At 36.4% G+C, this 24,291-nt stretch overlaps 1 protein-coding gene across 5 annotated transcripts in view; it reads right to left on the bottom strand.

Moving 5' to 3' along the window:
• The window catches only part of ARID4A (AT-rich interaction domain 4A), a 66,286-nt gene that overhangs the window by 20,303 nt on the left and 21,692 nt on the right, over nt 1–24,291 (bottom strand). For 4 of the 5 annotated variants that reach the window (XM_054716027.1, XM_054716023.1, XM_054716025.1 and 1 more), the window contains 8 exons: nt 23,499–23,575; nt 22,719–22,885; nt 9,442–9,514; nt 8,416–8,510; nt 8,168–8,265; nt 7,414–7,645; nt 4,454–4,704; nt 1,395–1,592 (listed from right to left, as the gene is read on the bottom strand). In XM_054716027.1, coding sequence (XP_054572002.1) covers nt 1,395–1,592; nt 4,454–4,704; nt 7,414–7,645; nt 8,168–8,265; nt 8,416–8,510; nt 9,442–9,514; nt 22,719–22,885; nt 23,499–23,575 — 1,191 coding nt within the window. The remainder of the gene's footprint in view (nt 1–1,394; nt 1,593–4,453; nt 4,705–7,413; nt 7,646–8,167; nt 8,266–8,415; nt 8,511–9,441; nt 9,515–22,718; nt 22,886–23,498; nt 23,576–24,291) is intronic. The other variant, XM_054716026.1, reaches the window with a different exon arrangement.

The raw sequence follows: 24,291 nt of genomic DNA on the forward strand, positions 1-24,291 counted from the left end.
GTACATACTACAGTGAGGTAGACTAGGTTTGTTTCTAATGTTAGTAAAAATGTGAAAGACACAGCTGGTTTGAGAAAAAAAAAAAAAAGGTTTATATGCAATACACCCATACTTTAATATTTTATATTGATAAACCCAAACTTATTTAAAATGATGTGAGATGAAAGAAACCTAACTCACTAAAAAAAAAAAAAAAAAAGTTAACATTTACTTGTGCACTTGCTAAGTGCCAAGCATTATTGTAAGCATTTTGTATTTTAATACAGGTATTAACCAAGATTTCTCACAACATCTCTACAAAGTAGGTATTTTATCTTCCCCAATTCAGAGATGAGGGAATTGAGGTATAACAGAGTACATTGTGAGTATGCAGGGAAACCTTGGAGCACTCTGGTTCCAAACAAATACAGACCAAGCAGAGATATTAAACACACAAGCCTTTCTAAAGGAGAAAGAAAACTAGCCTGGTACAATCAGGTGGGCCTTGGTGTTGCTACAGAGGTGATCTGGCATCACAGCTAGGTTGTATTGTTCTCCTGTTGAACATGAACAATTTCACAGAACATCAACATCAGACAAGTCTTGCAACATGACTGTGATGAATCAAGACAAAAACAAAACCACCCCCCTACGGGTATGTAAACACAGAAAAACGTGAACATTGTCCAAGCCACAAAAATGACCAAACATCCTTTTTTCCTGACTGACTACAGCCTCTTTACCAACCTACAGCATTAACAATGGTTTAGTCTTCCCTCCTTATGGATAAAATTTATTAAGATGACCAATCACAGAATTAACCCTATGTCTTGACAACTTCTAATCTAGAGGAAAGCCCCATTTCCTTAAACCCTCCCCCAAATCACCTAATAGAAGTTCAAATCTAAGTCCTTCCTAACACTTTTCTAAAGTAATCAATTTAGAATTACTACAATGCATGATATAGTTTTGATTTCCAATAAATGTAATAAACAAACAAACAAACCCATTTGTACTGTTGGGAGCTATGGGCCTGGTTCTTCGCCCATATCTGCAGGATGTTCTCAGAGAATCCTGGGCTATGGCTGCCCCCAAAGGTGGTACTCGGGGCTTTCGTCTAACACCCTCTTACTGAATCACCTCACAGCTCTCCATGCTGTACATTCTTCCTCACTGCAAATGAGTAATACATGCAACTTGTTCAACTATAGGTATGATCTAGGCAACCTTTGGCTGGGAGTATTGGCACAGCTAGTAAAACAGTGGGAATGTTGGAAATCTTGGAAAATTAGGGTACAAGGTGTGCTTTGTAAATACACATATGCCATTTGCAATGGCTCTTCACAACATTAATTTGAACTTTTTGAATCACTGAAAAGAAATTTCAATAGAAAGAAAATACATTTCTTGCTTACCTCACATTCCAACCATAGTAATGTACCAAATATAAAACTTCTCCATCATCAATTTCAGTGCTTTTAATACTGGCTTCATAGATTTTCTGCGTTTTCCCCCGTCCATATTTTACTTTTACTTTGGTTCCTGTTAGGCAGGGTTCCATATCTTCCTCATCTTCCTCTCCTTCAGAGTCACATTTGCTTTCAGTTTCTTCCCTGCAGTAAGTTATAACATTGATAATGCTACTAATAGCTTAATGGAGAACTAATATATGCTAAAAAAAAAATCCAACATATGCAATAGTCACAACCTAAATATTACCTTAATAGCATGTCAGTGGAGGAGGAGAAGAAGGAGGAGAAGGAGAAGATTTTTAATGGACTACTTACTAAGGAATTTATTTATTATGTAAAGGTGCACTGTACCAAAAGTAAATCCAGACTTTTTAAAGGCCAATCAATAATATAATTAAATGATGATGTGGAGTCAAATAAATCACTTTTGTTAAAACAAAATAAGAATAAATATGCTCTGAAAGCCTTTGGAATTTACACTCAAATGTCACTTTATATGCAAAAATTACCTAAAAGTAGTTTGTAACTTCCTGCAACTAAACTGTTTTAAATCTACATTACTATTGCTTTCTACTCAATTTAGAATTGTTCTTAGCAAGACTACTTTTTGGTGGATAAAATAATGAAAAAGAGCTATCTACCTTAGTAACCATATCTTTTAAACTAGTTTATATTTTAAAGGTTTCCCTATCCTAACAAAGAAACAATAGATGCTTGAATATCAGGTCACTAGTTGAAACTGTGGGATAGCACCAGAACAAAGCTTTGTGTATCTTTGTGTTTAGGGCACAAGTGCTATTAAAATGGTGCAACCAGTATATTCTCTATTTGTTTTTATTCATCTCCCATTAGTTTTTCTTTGTTTTGATAATCAGGTAAAAGGAGATTCACATTGGGAGGTCCAATAATATTTTTACAAATAATCATCCTGTGTTAATACTGCAAGGATTCAGAAGAGATCTGCATCAAAGGCCATTCTAATGTCACAAGAGTATTATTAAGTGCTTAAGAGAAGGCATTGTGCTCTATAATAAGCATAGAGCATTATTTTGAGGACTACTGGGCAGTCAACATGAAATAGCTTTGACAACCCATTTGCCTTGGGAATGTTTTTCCTCCAAGGGCACCTTCCAATTACAGTCTGAAAGGATAATTTGAAACACTATGAGAGACACCACTTAAAACAAATTTCTACAGATACGTCTCCCATTTCCATGATTCCTGCTACAGAATGAGAGTACAGATTGTTTATTTGCATATTCAAATTTTATTTTATAAAAAGAAATACTGTTCTTCATATATGTCTAAAATTTTCTTTAAAATATTTGTCCCATTTATATTTTAGATATGTATTGTGTGTTTTATGTATTATACTAGAGGCCTGGCGCACGGATTTGTGCATTGATAGGAAATTAATTAGAAAGTGGTCCCTGGGGCAGGACTGGGCAGGGCGGGACTGGGTGGCTGGACATGCCCTGGAGCCAATTTCCCATGGTCCCTCCCTGGTCGGCCACACCTTGGATGGCACTGGGGCTCGAAGGGTGTCTGTGGAGTGAGTGGGGTCCCTCTGGCAGGTGGGGTCCCTCAGCCTGGCCTGTGGGGATCAACCGGCAGTCTGACATCCCCTGAGGGGTCCTGGAGTGCAAGAGGGCACTCTGCAAAGTTGCTGTCACTTGGCAGCTCCTATGTTGAGCATCTGCTCCTGGTGGTCATTGAGCATCATAGCTATCAGCCGGTCACTCAAGCTTTTATATATATATATATTATATTAATTATGTTAAATAATTATATATTATATATTATATTATATTGCTTATTATTAACAAAACTTCAAACTATAATTAAACCCTACTTTTTAAGTTGTTCACCTTTGCTTAAATTTTTTGTCCAAATATTTGAAATCCCATTATACACAATTATACTCGACTCCAATTACTTCCTTCCACTTTTCCTAATCCTAATTATATTTCACTACAGAACTTTCCTTATTCACTAATCTAATTCACTCACATTTGTGATAGCTCCCATACTTATTTGTACTGAATCATAAAATTACCTCTTCACTCAGCAGTCATTCCTATTTTTCTAAATATTTTGTTCAGATGGATGTCAGCCACTAGTTGAACACAGCAGGCTACTTTTCCCAAATTTTGCTCAACAATTCAAATTTCTAGAAAACTTAGCATCATATAATGTAATAAATGAAAAATAACTATGGAGGCGAGCTTATATTACAAGTGTGTTATGCTGTTGTTGCTAAATTAAAATTCATTTTTAGTAGCATATAAAAATTAGTAAATCTATTTGACAACACAGAAATGGCCAACTAAACACCGTCGGATATTACTTTGATCTAGCTGAACTGCCTAATTGGTTATTTTTAAGTCAATTCGGTCCATATATGTATATAATACACGGGGGGAAAAAATACAGTTTTCACTCAACAGCAAACAGGATGGACATTAAAAAGCTGAAATTTATTGGTGTGATGTGGGGCAAGAATGTATTTTCCAAACAAGAATAAGGGGTGCATGCCACTTAATCTAATACAATAACTTGAAAAAGAAAAATGTCTTAGATAAAGCTAACACACAGAAACATCTGCTAGTATTGTGCACCCATGTGTTTGTTAGCTTTCCCACGTTGTACCTTTTTTAAAATGGAATTTTTGCTGTCGCTGTTTCCTCTTGTCCACTTCCTCCATTTTTCTCCAGCTCCCTTCCCTGCTGTCAACTGCAGGACCTTTCTTTTGACTGGGTGGCGCAGCCTTCTTTGAGGCCACTGTTTAGGGCACAAGTGCTATTAAAATGGTGCGACCAGTATATTCTCCAATTCCGAAAGGCGATACACATCATCTTCACAATGTGTTTCACCTTCATTAGACAAGAGGAATGGAAGTCCCAATAAGAAAACATTCCCTCAAACCTGAATATCTAAGCAGGAACAGAGCACTGATGTGCCCCAGACAGGTGCTTCTGGAGAACAAATATAAGATATTGTACCTCTCTTGGTTTTTCTCTTCCTCTTCATCTGAGTCTCTGTCAGAGTCTTCCTGCTTTTTAATTTTCTTCTCCTTTTGCTTTGGTGTATTTTTTCTCCCCAGTAGTAGATCATTTTCTTTTTTCTCTGCAGTTTCATAGTCATCATTCACATCCTTACTTTCTGTATCATTATCTTTTAATTTGTCTTCTGTTTTCTCTTCTTCAATTTCATTTTTAATAGAATTTGCATCCCGAGCAATTCTCCTTCGTCCCTAAATAGAGAGTACAGAAGCTTTAAAATAGCTATCACTACAAGGGGGGCAGAGGTTAGACAACAGAAAATGTGTTTGTTGGTTTTTAAACATTAATAGCAATGACTAATCTTCTCTCTAGCTTGAGAAATGACAGTGACAACGAAACTCCTATATACTTCTCTTCCTCTTGAAAATAAAATAATACCTCATGTAAATTACTTATGTCCAGGACTACAATGATCCTTAGCCACAGATTACTTAAAAAAGAAAAATGTTCTTTGTTCACTACATTATTTATCTCACTTTTAGTATTTCTTGACTATAATAAAAGTTTTTAAAGCAGTATTTAAATGTCAATGAAATAAGCTGATAATAATAGTGATAGTAATAATAAACCAACCCCCTAACTTTTTTTTTTAAATATATTTATTGATTTTTTACAGAGAGGAAGAGAGAGGGATAGTGAGTTAGAAACATCGATCAGCCGCCTCCTGCACACCCCTTACTGGGGATGTGCCTGCAACCAAGGTACATGCCCTTGACCGGAATCGAACCTGGGACCCTTGAGTCTGCAGGCCGACGCTCTATCCACTGAGCTAAACCGGTTTCGGCCCAACCCCCTAACTTTTATATGGACTTTTAAAAAGCTCTGCGGTCTCTAATTCTACTGTGTTGTTTTTTTTTAGTTTTTTTTAAAAATACATTTTATTGATTTTTTACAGAGAGGAAGGGAGAGGGATAGAGTTAGAAACATCGATGAGAGAGAAACATTGATCAGCTGCCTCCTGCACACCCCCCACTGGGGATGTGCCCGCAACCAAGGTACATGCCCTTGACCGGAATCGAACCTGGGACCCTTCAGTCCGCATGCCGACGCTCTATCCACTGAGCCAAACCAGGCAGGGCTGTGTTGTTTTTTTTAAATGAAATTAATATTATCACTATAGTTATCTATGGCTACATTTTAAAAGGACTGACTTGCATCAATGGCCAGAAGTGAGCTGATTTCTTTGAATGAATATCTGAAGAGCTCACTGGGCCTGCACTGTATTGTTCTGCCCCCAGCAGCTTTTACTCCGCCTCTTGTTGCATACTCAACTGAACATGAAACTGGTGAGCTATTTAATTATTTCCTAAATTCTTCTTCAAGTCAACCTTTGCACACTGGCAGGATTCCCTCTACTTGGAATAAAGTGAGGATAAAAAGGTACCAACAATTTAGGGACCACTGAAATACTTTACAATTAATATCTCAGTATAACAAATGTTTTTCCTAGTTCCTGACTATGTATTAAACTTCAAAGGTAGAAAGAAGAAGTTTATTTTTCTTTTCACAAAGAACTAAAATTTACATTCCATGAGGGCAGGAACTTTGTCATGATCAGTTTCGTATTCTCAGATTTAGACAGTGCCTGGCACATAGCAGATGCCCTTTAAATATTTGTATGTATAATGAAAGTTATTATCTATTAAAATTTAGGTCTGAATACGTTTGTCCCTGAAATCCCAGTTTTACAAATCTGCTCTCTATATTCAGCTACATTAGAAGTACATTTTTACAAGCACATTTATTGCAGCTCTTCTTATAATAGTAAAAATTGGAGAAAAATCTCTAGGAAGTAAATTTATGGTACATCTACAATACAATACAGTACAGATTACATAATATGAAGGTGATGGTTGTACAACAACGTGAATGTAGTTAATGCCACTGAACTATACACTTAATATTGGTTATGATAAATTTTATGTTGTGTACTTACCACAATTTTTTAACACAAATTTTTGCCACAATTTTCAAAAATTAAAAAAATGAAAAGAGACAAACCAATTTGGATGTTTCCTAAAACTCACTAGAAAATTCCATTTACTAGATGACAGTCAGAATAGACAGTTTTAGAAAGTAGTTTCTGGTTAAATAAAAGAGAAGGTGACTTCAACCTCCTCTTTCATCAAATATGATTTCACTGAAAAATAAGATGTGTTTCAGTAACTGAACTTCGATAGTGTGATAAATTTTCTTTCTCCTAAATTTTAATGAATACTATTATGTAGACATCATTCAACAATGACCAAAACAGTGGGTGATAATTCTTATAGGGGACTTACATAGTTATGGAGAGGAAGAGTAAAGTCAGAAGATAAAACCAGTGTGCACATGACTAGAAGACAAGGCAGATCGTAAGAAAATGGCCACAAGCACTATACAGTGTGCTATGGAGTAACACAGAGAAAAGATCCCACCTGGTTGGGAGCACAAGTACTATAAAGAGGAGATTCATTCATGCAACAACTATTAAATAAGTCCTCACTTTATGTCAGGCACTATTCTAGATGTCTGGGAACTGTCAATGAATAGAGTAGACACTAGTCCCTGCTCTCCTGAAGTGTGATTCTAGTGCAGAGAGGGGTAAAAGAAACAAGATATACTAAACAGAATAAATTTACATATAAAAAGAGCAATGTTAGAGGGAATGTGCAATGAATATTTGACCTCAGGTGAGAATGACTTAAAAACAGAAAACAACAGAAGAAATGATTTCTCAGGTAGAAGAAATAATATATGATATATTTAGAGAAAGGTAGCTAGATTAGCCTGGCTAACACATAACTAAATACTGGAAAATAAGTTAGGTTCATTAGAGTATTTTTGTATGTATCTGAAAATGTCCATAATAAAAAATGTTATGTAATTTTTAAAATAAACCAAATAGTTTAAGTACTTACACGTGGAGATTTTAATTCTATTTCTTCTCTTTCACTTTCACTGTTTGAATCAATATTTTCCTCGGGTTCACTCTTTACTTCTACTAAAGGCATTTCTTGGTCTAGTTTTAGAGCCTCTTCCATTGATTCTTCTAAGTCTTTTTTTTCCTCTTTTACTTTTGGTTCATGGTGGTGAATAGTTCTGAACTGAATATTTGCCGAACGGCAGTACTCTTCAAAACCATAGAGATACCTAAACAAACAGTATTTCCCTTTGATAAATCTTAGTCTTTACATTTAACTTGAATACAATATTGTTAAACACACATTTTTAAAAAGTAAAACTCAAGCCTTTCTTTTTTTAAAGTACTTTTTCTATGTTACTAAATTATTGGTGTTTTAAGAAGAATTATTAACAGAAACATTGATCATAAAATAAAATTCCTAAAAAATATAAGCTTGTGATAACTGAACATAGCCACTGTGGTTTTGATCTGAAAGTTATTCACACAAAAGATTCAGCTCCATAACATGTACCATCATTTTAGATGATAAATGCTGCCTACATCCCTGATTTTGGAAAGGAAATTAGGACAACACAAAAAATGGAGCACAGCAGACTTGGTGCACTGAAATAACTTTCAATCACAAGTATCTATTAACCTAAACTTTTTATACACTTTCTCCAACTTTAATGTTTTTATTTGTTAACCAAATAAATGGAAAATATTCCCTGTAAGTATGTATTCTTTGATGAGTAAACGATACTACTTACTTTCTATACGCAGTTTTTACATTGTAGGAAGCAGCTGAATTCAAAATAGGAATTCCAAGGTCCATATAAATTTGCTTCCATACAGCACCACTATCAATCTGGAAAATTAAGTTTTTATTTGTTAACATTTGCAAAGGGAGATCATCTTTAGAGTAATATTCTATGTTAAGAAAATGTGTTTTATCACCTAAAGTATATATAACAGTGAAACATTAGATAATTTAACTTTTCATCATTTCCTTACTTACATTGTCACATCCACCCTGATGATAAACCAGTCTAAAGAGTTTGAAGAGATTGAGATCTTTATAGCCCAAAACAGGTGGTTTGTTGATTGGAGTACCTATTTTTTTTATAGAGGGTAGAAATAATGTTTAATCAAATGGAAAAAACTAAGGTAAAAAAAGCTATCAATTTCTAATTTCCCAAATTTCATTAATCAATGGATATGTTTAAACACCTTAATTTTTTAAGTTAAGTAAGACAACACAAAATATTCAGTATATTCTTGTGGTAGTCCTTAGATTTACTTCCACAAATAATAAAATCACCTCTCTAATTACCACTGAATTGAGTAAAACTAAATTAAACCTTAGGACTACAAGGTATAGCCAATAGTGTTGTTGGTTCAAAAAGCTTGGGCAAGAATACACACAATGTAAAGGGTACATTTTAGGCCATGGTTCCATTTTCTCTGTTTTAACACAAATGTTAAGACTGTTCGCAGTAATCCTAAGGATGATTTCTGAAGGCCACAGTGTGTGCAGGACAATTTATCTAAGGGTTTCTCAGATCTAACATAACGTCAAGAATTATGATTTCTGAGGATTCTATTTCTTCTAACTCTAAAGCTTTTATTTTTTCTAACTTCTAAATAGAAATCCTATTCTCTCAGATAGGAACTGATCTCCTATTATGTTTAATTTGTTGAGAGCAAGGATCAGGCTAGTTTACTTGCCACAAAGGCAGTATTAGTTAATTAATCGGTATGTAGATTAACATTATGTCTGTTCACTTTTTATTACCGAAATATTATATGTTTTGGTTTTACAAGTCCCAAGGAAACTAAAATTACTTGTACCAAAACTATTTTCCTATATATTTCTGCTCAAAATAGATTTGAACATTGTTTTTATTCCAAGTACTTAATTACTGTCAGGTATTACTTTAAATCCAAATCCATATACCCATGATTCTAACAAAAACAATGCATAAACCTAGAATTTAAAAGTGTAAAAGGAATGACTACTTTTAATTAATGAGCATGAAAGTACCTCTGTCTTCCATAAACTTATAAAGCTGTTGGAGGAAGTTGTCCCTCTCTTCAGGATCAAGTTCTTCCTCAGGCTGTAAAGGTAAAATATACAAATATGTAGAACAATGAGTAGGATGAGATACATGACTTCTTTTTGTTGCTGTTTTGTGAACTCAATATAAGGGGATAAAATTTTAATGAAGCTGGAAATATGAATTTCCTCAAAATCCTACAATGCCAGATTTTTAAGTCATATTTTGATAAAGCTGATTTGATGCAACTGTCAAAATATCATTATTTACCCTCAAAAATAAAAGAATTAATTTAAAAAATATCAATCTCTACCCATCATGCCATTTATCACTCTAACCCTACCCTGACTATCACCATAAGGACTAAGATTAGCTATGAGAAAAAGGCTCAAGAATGAAATAGGCTGAGAGTGTTTTCAACTCACTCGTTTGTTGTTGTTTTTTTAATCTATTAAAATACCATGTGGCCTGTACAAATACATTGATAGATGAGCACACTAATTACAAATGTGTTTATTATAAAAACAACCCACACAAAAACATCAAAATTTTGTTATTGTTGAATGAATATAACCCAAAGGTTGCAGTCACATGGCAAAGATTTTTTGTTTGGAAGCACTACATTTGTAAAAACTTTAAATGCCTTGCTCTGGCCAGGTGGCTCAGTTGATTGGATCATCGTTCTGTGCAACAAAAGGTCTCGGTTCCATCATCCGTCAGGACGCTTACAGAAGGCAACAGATTGATGTTTCTCTCTCATATGGTTTCTCCCTCTCTCTCAAATCAATAAAAACATATCCTTGGGTGAGGATAAAAAAAAAATTTTAAGCCTTTTAATGAGTCATATAAATTCTGTTTTGCCCCAAACTCTATCATCCCCTCTTATCACACTAGCCTGCTTTTCTGATTTGCCTAGCATCTGTATTGACTTTGCGACCCCTGAAAATAAGACAATGAAAATTTTCTTATGAAAAAAAACTAGATAAATAATTGCTCATTTATTGGGTGATGGGGTAGAGGAACGAATGGAAACATTCATGATAAAGCAACTATTTCTACAAATACCTATTTAAGTGTGATTTTTTACTAATTATATAAATTAATGATTTCTTCTTATGCAGCTTAGGTTTTTGGCTCTAGTAAAACAACTGGTTATGGGTTTCAACAAAATATTCCCTTTTCAGATAGGCTACTTGTAAACTAGTATTTGGGAACATTCTTATTTAAAATTCATTCAGAATGATTTATAAATTGGAGTTCTTTCAGTTTTATCAAATATAAAGAAACTTAAGTCAAAATTCTACTAAGCCTCAAAATAGCAATTTACAAAGTTAATAGGAGTCATTAATAAATGCTCAAATCAACAATGGCAGTTCTTAGTATAATATTGTATGTCAACTGTAATTGAAAAATAAATTTCTGTTTTGTTTTGTTAATCCTCACCTGAAGATATTTTTTCCATTTATTTATTTATTTTTTTTTAGAGAGAGTGGGAGGGAGGGGAAGAAACATTGACGTGAGAGAGACACATTGATTGGTTGACTCCTACACTTGCCCAGATGGGGCCAGGAATCGAACTGACCAGGAAGTGAAACTGCAACCCTTTGGTACTTGGGCTGACACTCTATCCATTGAGCAACACTGGCCAGGGTGAAAAGTAAATTTAACAAAATAAATATATATACACACAAAAAAGTCTTTTTCCCCATGTGAATTAAAACATCTTGCTTTTGCAAGGTTATTAATACAACTGCCTATCAGGGAAAACGCTTTGTCTAACACTATGCTGTACACCTGAAACTAATACAAAATAATATTGAATGTTAACTGTAACTGGGGGGGAGGGGGGGAGGGACCTGCCAATGAGTTAACTCAAGGAAAAAAGAAATCTAGTAACCAAGAATCATTTCAGATATTAATTTTAAGGACTTTCAGTATGGGTGGAAAAACAAAAACACCTTATGCCAGACTGGCTCTATGCTTTGCTTGGGCTTTGTAATCAAAATATTCTCTCCTCAGGCTAACAACTCATTTCCAGTATTTATGATCATACAGAATTCAAATAAGACCATCTTATCTATATATATAAAACCCTAATATGCAAACAAACCAAAAGGCAGAACAACCGAACTGGTCGCTATGACGTACACTGATCACCAGGGGGTATGCGCAGAACATGGCAGGCATTGGCAGCAAGTAGCAGAGTGTGGAACATGGAGGATGTCGGCTGTGGCGGGATGGTGAGCAGGGGAGCCAGACCAAGGTAGGGCGCCAGCTGCTGTCATTAGGGCGAGCCTCTGGTGGTTACTAAAAATTCTTTGCGCCCATGTGCCGCGGTCTTGCCCGGCGCTTGTATCCACTGCCAGCATTGGCGCAGGCCCCGATGGCCCCTCAGGGCTTCTCCAACTCCCCCTGCTCCTGAGGGGCGATAGGGCAGCAGCCATCACTTGCACCGGCTGCTGGCGCCGGCCCCAATCGCTCTGTGCCATCAGCGGGTGCAAGCATGGCTGGCACCATCAGCACGTGGGAGCGGAGGCAGCAGGAGTGGGGCTGTCAGCAGACATGGGGCTGGGGGGGAAGGGCCGTGGTGGGAGGGGCTAGGCGGGTGTGTGGAAGATGGGCCGAGACCTGCCCATGCCCACCACAGCCTCTCAACCCACAGTTCCTTTCAAGGTGCACGAATTCGTGCACTGGGCACCTAGTCCAGTATATGTAAAAACCATTTTTTAAAAAGGCGTTGATTTGAAATCAAAGTTTCTTCCAAAACAAGTAAACAAAACAAAGCCATCAACTGCAGATTAGGTATTTATTAAGGTTGTATCAACCATTTGATAAATTCTTCTTTTTTTTAAAAAATATATTTTATTTATTTTACAGAGAAGAAGAGAGAGGGATAGGGAGTTAGAAACATCGATGAGAGAGAAACATTGATCAGCTGCCTCCTGCACACCCCCTGTTGGGGATGTGCCCGCAACCAAGGTACATGCCCTTGACCGGAATCGAACCTGGGACCCTTGAGTCCGTAGGCCGACGCTCTATCCACTGAGCCAAACCGGTTTTGGCTTGATAAATTCTTAGTTACTGAGAATACTAGAGGCCCAGTGCACGAAATTCATGCATGGGGGGGGGGGGCCCTCAGCCCATCCTGCACTCTCTCACAATCCGGGACCCCTCCGGGGATGTCTGACTGCCAGTTTAGGCCTGCGGGATCGGGCCTAAACCGGCAGTCAGACATCCCTCTCGCAATCTGGGACTGCTGGCTCCTAACCGCTTACCTGCCTGCCTGATCACCCCTAACCACTCTGCCTACCTGCCTGATTGCCCCTAACCGCCTTTACCTCGGCCCCGCTGCCACGGCTTCATCCAGAAGGTCATTCAGCTGTCCAGTCTAATTAGCATATTACACTTTTATTATTATAGAATTTTTTTTTAGCCCTAGGTGGTTTGGATCAGTGGATAGAGCATTGGCCTATGGACTGAAGGGTTTCAGGTTCGATCTGATCAAGGGCAAATACCTCGACTGCAGGCTTGATCCCTGGCCCTGATCAGGGCGTGAGCAGGAGGCAATCGATGTGTCTCCCTCACATCGATGTTTCTCTCTCTGTGTCTCTCCCACTCCCGTCCACTCTCTCTAACAATCAATGGAAAAATATCCTTGGGTAAGGATTAACAAAACAAAGAATCTTTATATTTTAAAACTAGAGGCCCAGTGCACGGATTTGTACAGGGGTGGCAGAGGGGTTGTCCCTCAGCCTGGCCTGCACCCTCTTGCAATCTGGACCCCTTGGGATGTTCGACTGCCGATTTAGGCCCTAACCACTCTGCCTGCCTGCCTGGCCTGCAGGGATTGGGCCTAAACGGGCAGTCGGATATCCCCAGAGGGATATAGCACTGTGCCAAGTGGCAGGTGGCCAGGGAGGAGCCCTAGCGGGGGCAGGTGCCATGCCTCTCACATTCATCCTGACCTGGTGCTTGCTGCCAATGCCTCAGAGTTGGAAGAGGCTCCTGCCATGCTTGCCAGCTGTGAGCCTGGCTTCTGGCTGAGTGGCAACTCCCCCCCTGCCCCCGTTGGAGCACACTGACCACCAGGGGCAACTCCTGCGTTGAGCGTCTACCCCCTGGTGGTCAGTGCATGTCATAGCGACTGCTTGTTCCAATCATTCAGTCCTAACGGTCGCTTAGGCATACACACACACACACACACACACACACACACACACACACACACAGTAGGTCCTTGGGTTACGTCGAAGATCCGTTCCTACAGCGTGATGTAACGCAATTTTCGCCGTAAGTCAGAACCCACCTACATCACTCACATGGAGCATATACACAGCAGTAATGAAGTGAAACTGTTTAAAAAACTTAAAAGATAACAATTCCTGACCTTTACTTGTGGTAAGTAAATAATAAAAAACATAAAGCACATATGTACATGCGTCGAAATGACGGATCTTTTTTTTTTTTTAAATAAATAAATGGGAGATGGCGACTAACCATGAAATGACGTAACCTGAGGACTGCCCGTAAAGAAGATGTTTTTATTGATTTGAGAGAAAGAGAAGGGATGAGGAAGAGAGAGAGAAACATTGATGAGAGAGAAAAATAAATATCGATCTGCTGCCTCCTGCATGCCCCCTGCTTGGGATGAAGCCTGCAATCCAGGCATGTGCCCTGACCTGGAATTGAACAGTGACTTCCTAGTACATAGGTTGACACTCAATCACTGAGCCACACCAGCTGGGCAAGAATATAAATTTATAGATAAAAATTAGTGAATTAAATACACATGATTTAAAAGTCAGTGGATGTCAATGTCCAAAAGTGTATTAAGTTCCATAAGAAACCATGGCCATAAACTTTTAAGTTTAGGTGCAATTATCAGGTGTAAAAACAAGATGTAAATGAATAATTTTACTTATAAACAAATGCCTGCTTGAAATGAAATTTACTTTCCACACACACAAAGTTGAGGCTATAAAACAAGTTTTAAAGTTACCTAATTGCTTTTGCAAAAATTAAAATTGCTTATTCTCTTATAATAAGCAATTTTTCCCAATCTGTTTTTGAAATTAGCTGTGTTGTTAGTCACTTTGAAGTAGACTACATATGCTAGGAAGCATCTTGAACTAGAAGAATCTGCCTTCATGGCTTTTGCTTGGGGGCTCGTATTTGCTATAGCATCTCTCTCCTCCTTGATAGGGGTTTTAGAGTGGGAAAGGGTTGTAATGATGGGAGGTAGAGAGTCCACCAGACTACTGATGGGCCTTCTTCTCTTCATTTAGTCAAACATGTGAAGAGTAATTATGCTCCCAGTAAAATGGCAGGGGAGGGGGTTAAGGATATAGAAGAGACATGGCCATGATCATCATTCCAAGAAATTTACAATTTTAGTTGGCATCAGTATATACTACTGAATATTAGATAGTTGTGCTATCTATTTATCTATAATACTAGATTATGAATTTTCTAGATTATGAAGGTTTTCTGTATCTTCAAATTCAGTTCAAACATCTGTTGATGGTTACCATGAGTCAGGGAATATGCAAAAGTACTGTGATTAGATAAGAAAACAGTCTATCTTCTACTTTGCTCGAGTCTGGCAAGGAGTGTCAAAATGTAAAATCAATTCAATACAATGTGATACGTGTTGTAAAATATATAAAGAAATACACATATAATACCTTAATAAAAAAAAATAAAAAATACAGGAGGGGATGAATGATTCTGCTGGGGATGGACTGATGGTGGTAACATTAGGAAAAGCCTCCAAATGTGATGAGCAGACAGCCCAGGAGCTAGAAGCAAACAGCATAAACCCAAGGCTGACAAAGGCAGAGACCGTGATTAGGAAAAGACTTGGTGATGATATATGCTAGAGAATCAGAACTGAATACTCTGGGTAGCTGTGAGGTCTGAGAGAGCTAAAGAGGAATTAGGTCAGATTTGTGTTTTTAAAAGTTCTCTGCCAAGAATGAGTTTGATGACTGGAAGGGAAAGGCAAGCTAATACAGCAGTCCATAAGGAGGAGGATCAATGCTGAATTAGTCTTGCCACCTGGTGATGGAAAGGTGACCCCTCCCCTGAAGGAAAGAGAGAGGAATTAATACTGATATTTTTTAAATTTAAGCCTAAGTTAAGTTACTCATAGTTGTAGTCCTCAAAGTTCCAACACACTAGAAATGATCAGTAAGTTCTATGATGCTACAAATATGCCTATTGCCTATTTTACTCACAATTTATCACCAGAGTCTGACATTTAGGTTAGACACTTTATTGTTATATGAATGAAAATGACATCAGTGAAAATGAACTGAGGAGGAGATTTTCTTCAATTGTTCCACATTCACTGAGTTTCAGGGCTAACATTAATGATAATATAAATGTAACAGGAGTCAGAGAATAGAGAGAAAAACAAGAATGGCCAAGGATGTTAAGTCACAGGTGGTGGTTTCATAAATCACTTGCTAGCATTTACTTCATTCTTTTCCCAAATACGTTAATGACAAAAATGAATGATTATTCACTCACAAAAGGCACAAATTCTAGTGAAGTACGAACTTACAGCATTTTCTTGAAATGGGAGGTGAACACATTTTGTTATTTATTTTTTAATAAGGTAATACCTTGTTTTTGCTGAGATATTAATTTACTTAGCTAGCAACTCTACTCTTCAGAACACAAATTAGGAAGGTGAACAGAAAGTGTCCAAATTGTCAAAATACTTTAGTAAAAGATGATACACAAAACCCCTCAGACCAATATAACTTATACACAGTTCTACTGAAGGGGGTCAGAGTAGTTTCTTAGCACATAACAGATTAGGAAAGGATATAACTGAACTTGATCTCTGTAGTTTCCCTGTGTTGTGTATTGTATGTGAAGTACACATCTTTTATTTTTTTTATTTATATATTTTATTGATTTTTGATAGAGAGTTAGAAACATCGATGAGAGATAAACATCGATCAGCTGCCTCCTGCACACCCCCTACTGGGGATGTGCCCACAACCAAGGTACATGCCCTTGACTGGAATCGAACCTGGGACCTTTCAGTCCGCAGGCCGACGCTCTATCCACTGAGCCAAACCGGTTTTGGCTACACATCTTTTATTGATGGGTATATCTCACCTCTCATGAACCCCTACAGGTATCCTTAATAAGTTATTAAATGATTATATAACACCCTCCTCCTTTTTTTTTTTAAATTCTAGTATACCATGCTTATTTTTCAATACCAAAATACTGTTTCTGTGAATTAACGTTATTTTGGACAACAGTAGCTTTGCTTACCCTTCATGCTGCTGTCTACAGCACCTCCTCTGCTCCTCTCTATTAGCTCCCCTTCTCACCCCACCCCTGGAACTCCATCACACATTCTCTCAACTCCTCAGTTCTTATAATCCCTTGTTCTCTCTGTAATGCCCCACTACTTTAAAAACAAAAGGAGGCTGAGCTTGGACTCCTTTAACATGGGCAGATCTCTCTGTTAGGGAAATGAGGGTATTAAGATAACACCCTAAAAGCTCCACTCTGGGGAGCCCTGCAAGAAGTACAGCTCTGTGGACTGGAAGAGTAACATAAAAGCAACAGTAATACCAGTAGCTGCTTATGCTTTTTTGAATACATTTTAAATTTGAAACATGAAGTAATAACCTCACTGATTTTTTAAAAAACTGAAATAAATACCAGAACATCTTACTAAGGTTAATGCATATAACATTTATAAGTCATACTCAACCACTGTAATTTAGCCAGTGCTCTCTTAGTTCCATTGGATCCTTTAAATCATAGTTCATTGTTTTCTGAGTTTTTTAAACTTTCATTTTACTTTCCTATTATATTTAATACGAATAAAGCAAATGGGAAGCACAAAGGTGATACTCAATGTAATATACCTGACAACAAGCAGCTTCTATACAACACATAAGAGGTAGTGAGGGAAGCTGTAAGAAGTTCCCTATTGCTGGAAAATGGTGGAGGAGAGAATAAAAAGGTGGGCATGCATGAAGGGCCAGACTTATAAAAAGTTAAGGTAAAAGATCTAAACTTCATCCTTTAGCTGCTGAAAGCCATTAAAGGGTTCCCAGCATGAACCATTTATGTTTTAGGAAGATGTCTATGGATAATGGATTGGAGTTGAAGGGGTATAGGAGGGAAAAGACTAGTCAAAAGATACTGAAATAAGTGGGAGCAAGATACGAAAGAGGAGCATTATTCAAGAACTCTTATTGCAAGTGACAGAAAACTATTCCAAACTAGCTTAAGCCAAAAAGAATTTATAAACTCACAATATTAGATAAGGAAATGAGATTGCTTACAGAGTGCACTGTCTGATAAAAGAAATAAATTATGGCCCTGGCCAGGTGGCTCAGTTGGTTGGAGCATCATCCCATACACCAAAAGGTTAGAGGTTCAATTCCCAGTTGGGGTGTGTATGGAAGGAAGCTGATGGATGTTTTTCTCTCACATCAATGTTTGTTTCTCTCTCTTTTTTCTCCCGCCCCTCTCTAAAAATCAATAAACATATCCTCAGGTGAGGATAAAAAACAAAAGGAAACCTATTATGAGATACCTATCCCATGTTTCCTTCCAAGTGAACTTTCTAGAACCTTACAACAAATCTTCCACTTTGTTTCAAACAGAAATATGTTAGGATAATTGCGTAGCCCACACCTCATTCATTTATTCACAAACTATTAAATGAAGGTTTACTCTGTGCCAAGCTCTGTGTTCCTAGATAGTGGATGTTTATATTGGTGGGAAAAGGGAACAAAACAAAAACTTAACAACCACTGCTTTCATAGACATTAAATCTAGAGGAAGAGAGAAAATATTCTTAAAACTCTGTGAAAACCTCTGTCATCTCTAAGTTTTCTCGGTCATAAAAAATCCTGTTGTGAGGATTAAATAAACAATCTTACTTTAAAAATCACTAAGTCTCCAAGAATAAACTGAGAACATTAAAATACTTTCTGATTTCCATGAATAAAAAATTCAAGCACTTATGATTTTATAATAGTGGAATATAATTCTAGGCATTAAATGTAACAGTGATCCCTAGATAATGCACAGGTCAGAGAAATGGGTACCAATACTTGTAAACAAAAATGAACATTTCTTATAAAAATTCACTAAATTCTAATTTTCTTTGCTAAATATGAAACCAGAAAAGATTTTTTGAAGGGGCTCAACACATAAGCCTACCTATAACAAACCAAAAGGACAAAGAAGCTAAGACTGGCCAAATTCCCCCCTTATATTTAGTCTTCTAAGCAATCACCTATTTACTTTATCTTTAGAAAACTCCCCTATATTCACCCGAAGTGAATATGTCAGGAGTAAATGAATAACTGACATCATTACTTTATGTTTACATGGACGTTCAAGCAATTTCAAAGCTCAAAAGGAAATTCAGTAATATATTTTTTAATATAAAATTTTCTTAACAGAAGACATTTAAGTAATAGCCTCAAAAATATTCTCCACTTACCAGTGAGTTAAAATTTAAAGTCATCAAGAGAGATATCATCTACTTCCTGTCAAACTCTCAAGTCCTTTTCCATCCAGGAATAGTATAAAATATATTTCTCGTACTGGAATCCTAAACTACCAATGCTTAGGAATTCAAATAATTTAAAGTAAAAAGATACTTCTCCATGGTAAAGTCGTAGAATCTCAAATCTCCTTATCAAGGCTATATTAGGACACTCAAAGCATGAAATATAAAAACAATGCCCACTGCCCATGAACACTGCAGAAGTATCTAACACTTGTATGATTCTACTGCATAAAATTTACAAACACCAAATGAGAGGCTAAAGTATTATTGTAGTGGTTTACAGAATGTCATAAAAGATCTTTTTGATCATTGAAAAGCAATATTAAATCTTCATAAAAAGCATACCATAATTGCATTTCGAGAAAAATATGATCTGTAATGTAATACAACAGCTTAGCCTCACTTATGTAGTAAAGGCCTGTAATGACTAAGCCAGGTAGGCCCTGGCTTATCAGATTTTAATTCATTTTATAGCATACCCATTTTTTCCCCTTTGCTATATATAGATTCACCTGCTTTTCAGTTTATCAATATACCAATTTTTTTAAATTACTGTTCCAGACAAGTTAGAATGATTCAGCAACTAAATCATAAATCCAAGAGCAAAAATGCAGCTGTTTTTTTCTAAAGCAATCAAAATCTCACTCAAGAAAACCTGCCTATATAGCCAGAGAAAAAGAGGAATTAGTTTCTATCAATGAATTCAATAAAGTATATTATGAAAATGACCATTTGAAAAATAATTTAAAATGATAACCATATAAATCAGTGCCTACATTTTGCTTTTATTTTTTAGTACATGAAAAGCATCTTGGTTCACTTAATTTTAGCAGGTTCATAACTTAAATGATACATTATAAGAAGATGCTAGCCTTATAAAAGTCCTTACCTTTTTAATTTCTTTACTTATTACCTGCAAACAATAGGTAACAGAGCTTGCCTCTGCTCTTCATTCTTTTTTACTAATATTTACTCATGGTTTAAATAAAACATTATGATTTTTATGAAATTAATAGCTGTAATAAGAGCACTATTTACTATTTTTAAGCTATCCTCTCCAATCTTACTACAGAGCTCTTTTTTCCCTCTTTGTTTAAAATTTCAGGGTATTTTGGGGGGTGGGGAATAGAGAAAATGCATTCTGAAAGGAACACCAATTAAAAGTACTAGCAAAAACAGACTAATCTTTTTTCAATAATTGGCAATACAAGATACTAACCCAATGTTATAATTAAAAAAAAATATCAAAACCTGACTGCAACAGTTCACACCCTGAAAATGTGGCCTATTTATCCTGAAAACATATAATCTATAAATACAGATAAAATACAAAAATCACATTTAATATTTAGACTTTAAATTCTCAATTCTGCCAAACTATCTCTTCATTTTCATTTCAAAATCTATTTTATGTTTCAGAAAAATAGCCTTCGTCCTCTGATATTCTAAAAATAGACTCCTACTGTCTCTTTTACAAAAAACAATTACGCTCGGTTACGAGTCCTACCATATCAGCCACATCACCAATACCTAAAATTCCTATTTAACCTCATTTTTGGCAATAAAAATGGTAACTAAATATAAAAAAAAATCTTACCTATATGCTGCATTTTCTTTCAAATGCAATATGGTTAGATTCCCCTTCTACTTAATCAGTACAGTGTCTGAACATTTTTCAGTCTGACTTGCAAATATTTGCTTTCCCTCTTAGGGCATAGCATCCGCAGGGTTATACAGCACTACTTACATTCTCTTCCACATAAAAATCAGACATTACATGAAAGGAAAAGAAAGACAGCCCATTTCAAAGCATCTGGCAAACCTCCATTGGCAACCTGCCAAGCCTCTGCTAAACCTTCCTGTCTTTCCGAGCATGCTCACTTAAAACCAACAGCATGTTACTATGGCAACTCTGTAGGCAGCCTCTAAGTATGAACCGCCATTCTGATTTCAGAGTGCACAAAACCAAATACTGCAGGGGAAGTAAAAGGAGAAATGTTGTATGCCCTTCATCACATACAAGTATACTAATCTTATTTCATAAATTCATATTTGTAAATGTAAAACAGAAATAAGCATTCCACATTTTTCAAACAAATATTTTTCATGCTCAAAGAAGGAGGTCTTCCTTTTCAGTAAACTCATTCTCTTTGTCTATCCCCAAACTCCTTTACCTCATAACAACCAAAATACACTGGACAATTTATCCCATTTGACAAAACACTACTGAATAAATAGACAACAATAGTCATGTAAATAATTATGTGGAATTCCATTGAATGATTTCCTACAATACTCTAAATGACATATAATATTACAAAAAAAAAAACCATCAGCACTTCAAAAATGTAATTTAAATCTTTCCTATGACTGATCAAACTGCCAAATGAAATTTTCTTTCAGTTTGCATAGAATTTTTTTATACCCATTATCCTTGAGATACTGTTAAATTTCTGAAAGAGGTCATGTTTTCGAAGTTAAGACAGACCAGACCTAGGTTCAAATCCTTGTTCTCCACATTTAACCTGGGTCACCTTGAAAAGTTATTTAACTTTATGACCATTACTTTTCTCTGCTTTAAAGTAGGATAACACCAGTTACTCCACATAGCAAACACTTAAATGAGGTAACACATGTAACTCCTACACACATTTCTTTACTTCTTGGTTGTTTGGGAAAGGTAGTAAAATAAAAATAAAATTTGCCCTTGATTTACCTGAAGAGTTCTTCTTTGTAACCTCTTACTGGATAAAAATTAATCCTGATTTGCCCACTAAGCTAGAAGCCAAAAAACAAACAAACCCTCTCTCCTAAATCAAGATGAACCAGAGGAAGACAGAAACAAGTAATAGAGATTCTAAACCAGGGGTGGTGAAGGTCGGGCCCGCAGGCCGTATAAGGCCATTGAAATCACTTGGTCTGGCCCTGCCAAGGCATTAGGGGTGAGTTAATTAAATGTTTGACCAAATAAGCAGGCTAATTTTTAAGTTGATAATCTTGTATGGCCTGCAAATGATATTATAAACTACCAAATGGCCCTTGGCAGAGAAAAGGTTCCCCAACCCTACTCTAAACAGAGGGAAAAAATACAAACGTATAACTTTTACTTTAGTGCAGTGGTTCTCAACCTTCCTAATGCTGCGACCCTTTATTACAGTTCCTCATGTTGTGGTGACCCCCAGCCATAAAATTATTTTCGTTGCTACTTCATAACTGTAATTTTGCCACTGTTATGAATTGTAATGTAAATATCTGTGTTTTCTGATGGTCTTAGGCGACTCTGCTAACGGTTCTTAACCTGTGGGTCACGTGGCATTAGGAAGGTTGAGAACCACTGCTTTAGAGTATCCTATATAATAAAAGCCCAATATGCAAATCTATGCACACTGACCACCAGGAGGCAGACCCTCAACGCAGGAGCTGTCCCCTGGTGGTCAGTGCGCTCCCACAGGGGGAGTACCGCTCAGCCAGAAGCCTGGTTCATGGCTGGCGAGCATAGCAATGGTGGCAGGAGCCTTTCCTGCCTCCACTGCAGGCGGGTGGTAAGGAGTAAAGGGTCCCAGACTGCAAGAGCCCCAGGCTGCGAGAGGGCACAGGCTGGGCTGAAGGACCTCCTTCCCTCCCCCACAGTGAACAAATCTCATGCACCAGGCCTCTATATTAAAATGTTTTTATATGTTACAAATACAAAATTTCACCTACCACCTCTTCTTCTTCCTTTTTGGCTTCCTTTTCCTTCTCTTCCTCATTTTCCTCAGGGGGGCCATCTTCATCATCACTGCTAGATGACTCAAGGATTTCACTTATATCCATTTTCCAATTATCAGGAACAACTCTAGTTTTTAAGAAGATGCTTGCTTTCTGTAGCCCTAAGATTTAAAACACACTTTAGCAATTGTTATGGAATCAGCATAACATGACTGAAAGGCGTAACATTCAATCAAAAGATCTGGGTTCAAATTCAACTGTCACTTATAAAACAACACAATACAGCCCTAGCTGGTTTGGCTCAGTGGATAGAGAATCGGCCTGTGGACTGAAGGGTCCCGGGTTCGATTCCAGTCAAGGGCACATGCCTGGGTTGTGGGCTCGATCCCCAATAGGGGGTGTGCAGCCGATCAATGATTCTCTCATCACTGATGTTTCTATCTCTCTCTCCCCCTCTCTGAAAACAATAAACACACACACACAAAATAATACAATATACTCAAACACCTTTTATAAGTTACAATGTCATATTAATGTTTATTACTCTAGAAAGTACTGTTAGAAATCTTAATGGTAAAACATGAAAAGTAATCCTTATCTAAAAATTATAAATCAAATGTTCTTTCTAGACATTCAAAAAATAGCCATCAAATCAGAGTGGATATCAACTCTAAACAGTTAAAATGGCACCAGAGAATAGTCTGTCTTGCTTTAGTCAGTTTCGCCATTTACAGCCACATCATGAAATAATGCACTGATTCATCCTTATCTTACCTGGTTTAGCAGAGAGCTCAGATTCAGGCAGATTGAGAATGTCCACTTCCTTGATATCCTTTCTTGCTATAGAATAACTAATTATAGAAAAGAAGAAAAGGGAGGGAATCATTATTAAATAAAAATCATCATTTAAATAGTCCTTGTTAATATATAGAAAAAATATAAACCTTAAAATCATAATTACTTTGCACATAAAATGTTTTAAAAACATCATATATATCCTAATCCTTAATAAAGAGTAAGAGGTAATATATGCAAAGCTTGTGTCTTAATTCTGATGAGTCACATAGTCAAAGTATATTGAGAGCCTCACATTTGTAATATTTCAAGCTATGCAACTCTCCTACACACAGCATGAGGTACTTTCTATCAGCATGATGTTTTCCTTATGAAGACAAAAATGTCTATTTTGATCTTCATTATTTCTTAAACTTACTATTTGGTTTAGTAAAAAGAAATGTAATAGAAGGTAGTATTAAAATATGTTTATCATTGTGAGATATATTATGGCACTAAATTTTTCAGAGGATTATAACTCATATTTTTTAAATCTTAAATCTTTTTATGGAAACAAAGCAGAGCTGAAGTTAAGAAAAGTTTCTAAAAATCTGACTTTTAATCAGAAAAAAAGTCAAGATAATTATTCTGGTAAATAAATTTTATTTATTTAAAGACTATTTCATAGTTCATAACATGTAATAGTACATAGAAATTACAGAATTTTTACAACTAAAGAGAAAATCAACATCATGCTTTATTTAAAAAAACTATTTACTATTATTCTCACATA

Source organism: Eptesicus fuscus, chromosome 5, assembly GCF_027574615.1.
Source record: "Eptesicus fuscus isolate TK198812 chromosome 5, DD_ASM_mEF_20220401, whole genome shotgun sequence".
NCBI classification, from domain to species: Eukaryota; Metazoa; Chordata; class Mammalia; order Chiroptera; family Vespertilionidae; genus Eptesicus; species Eptesicus fuscus.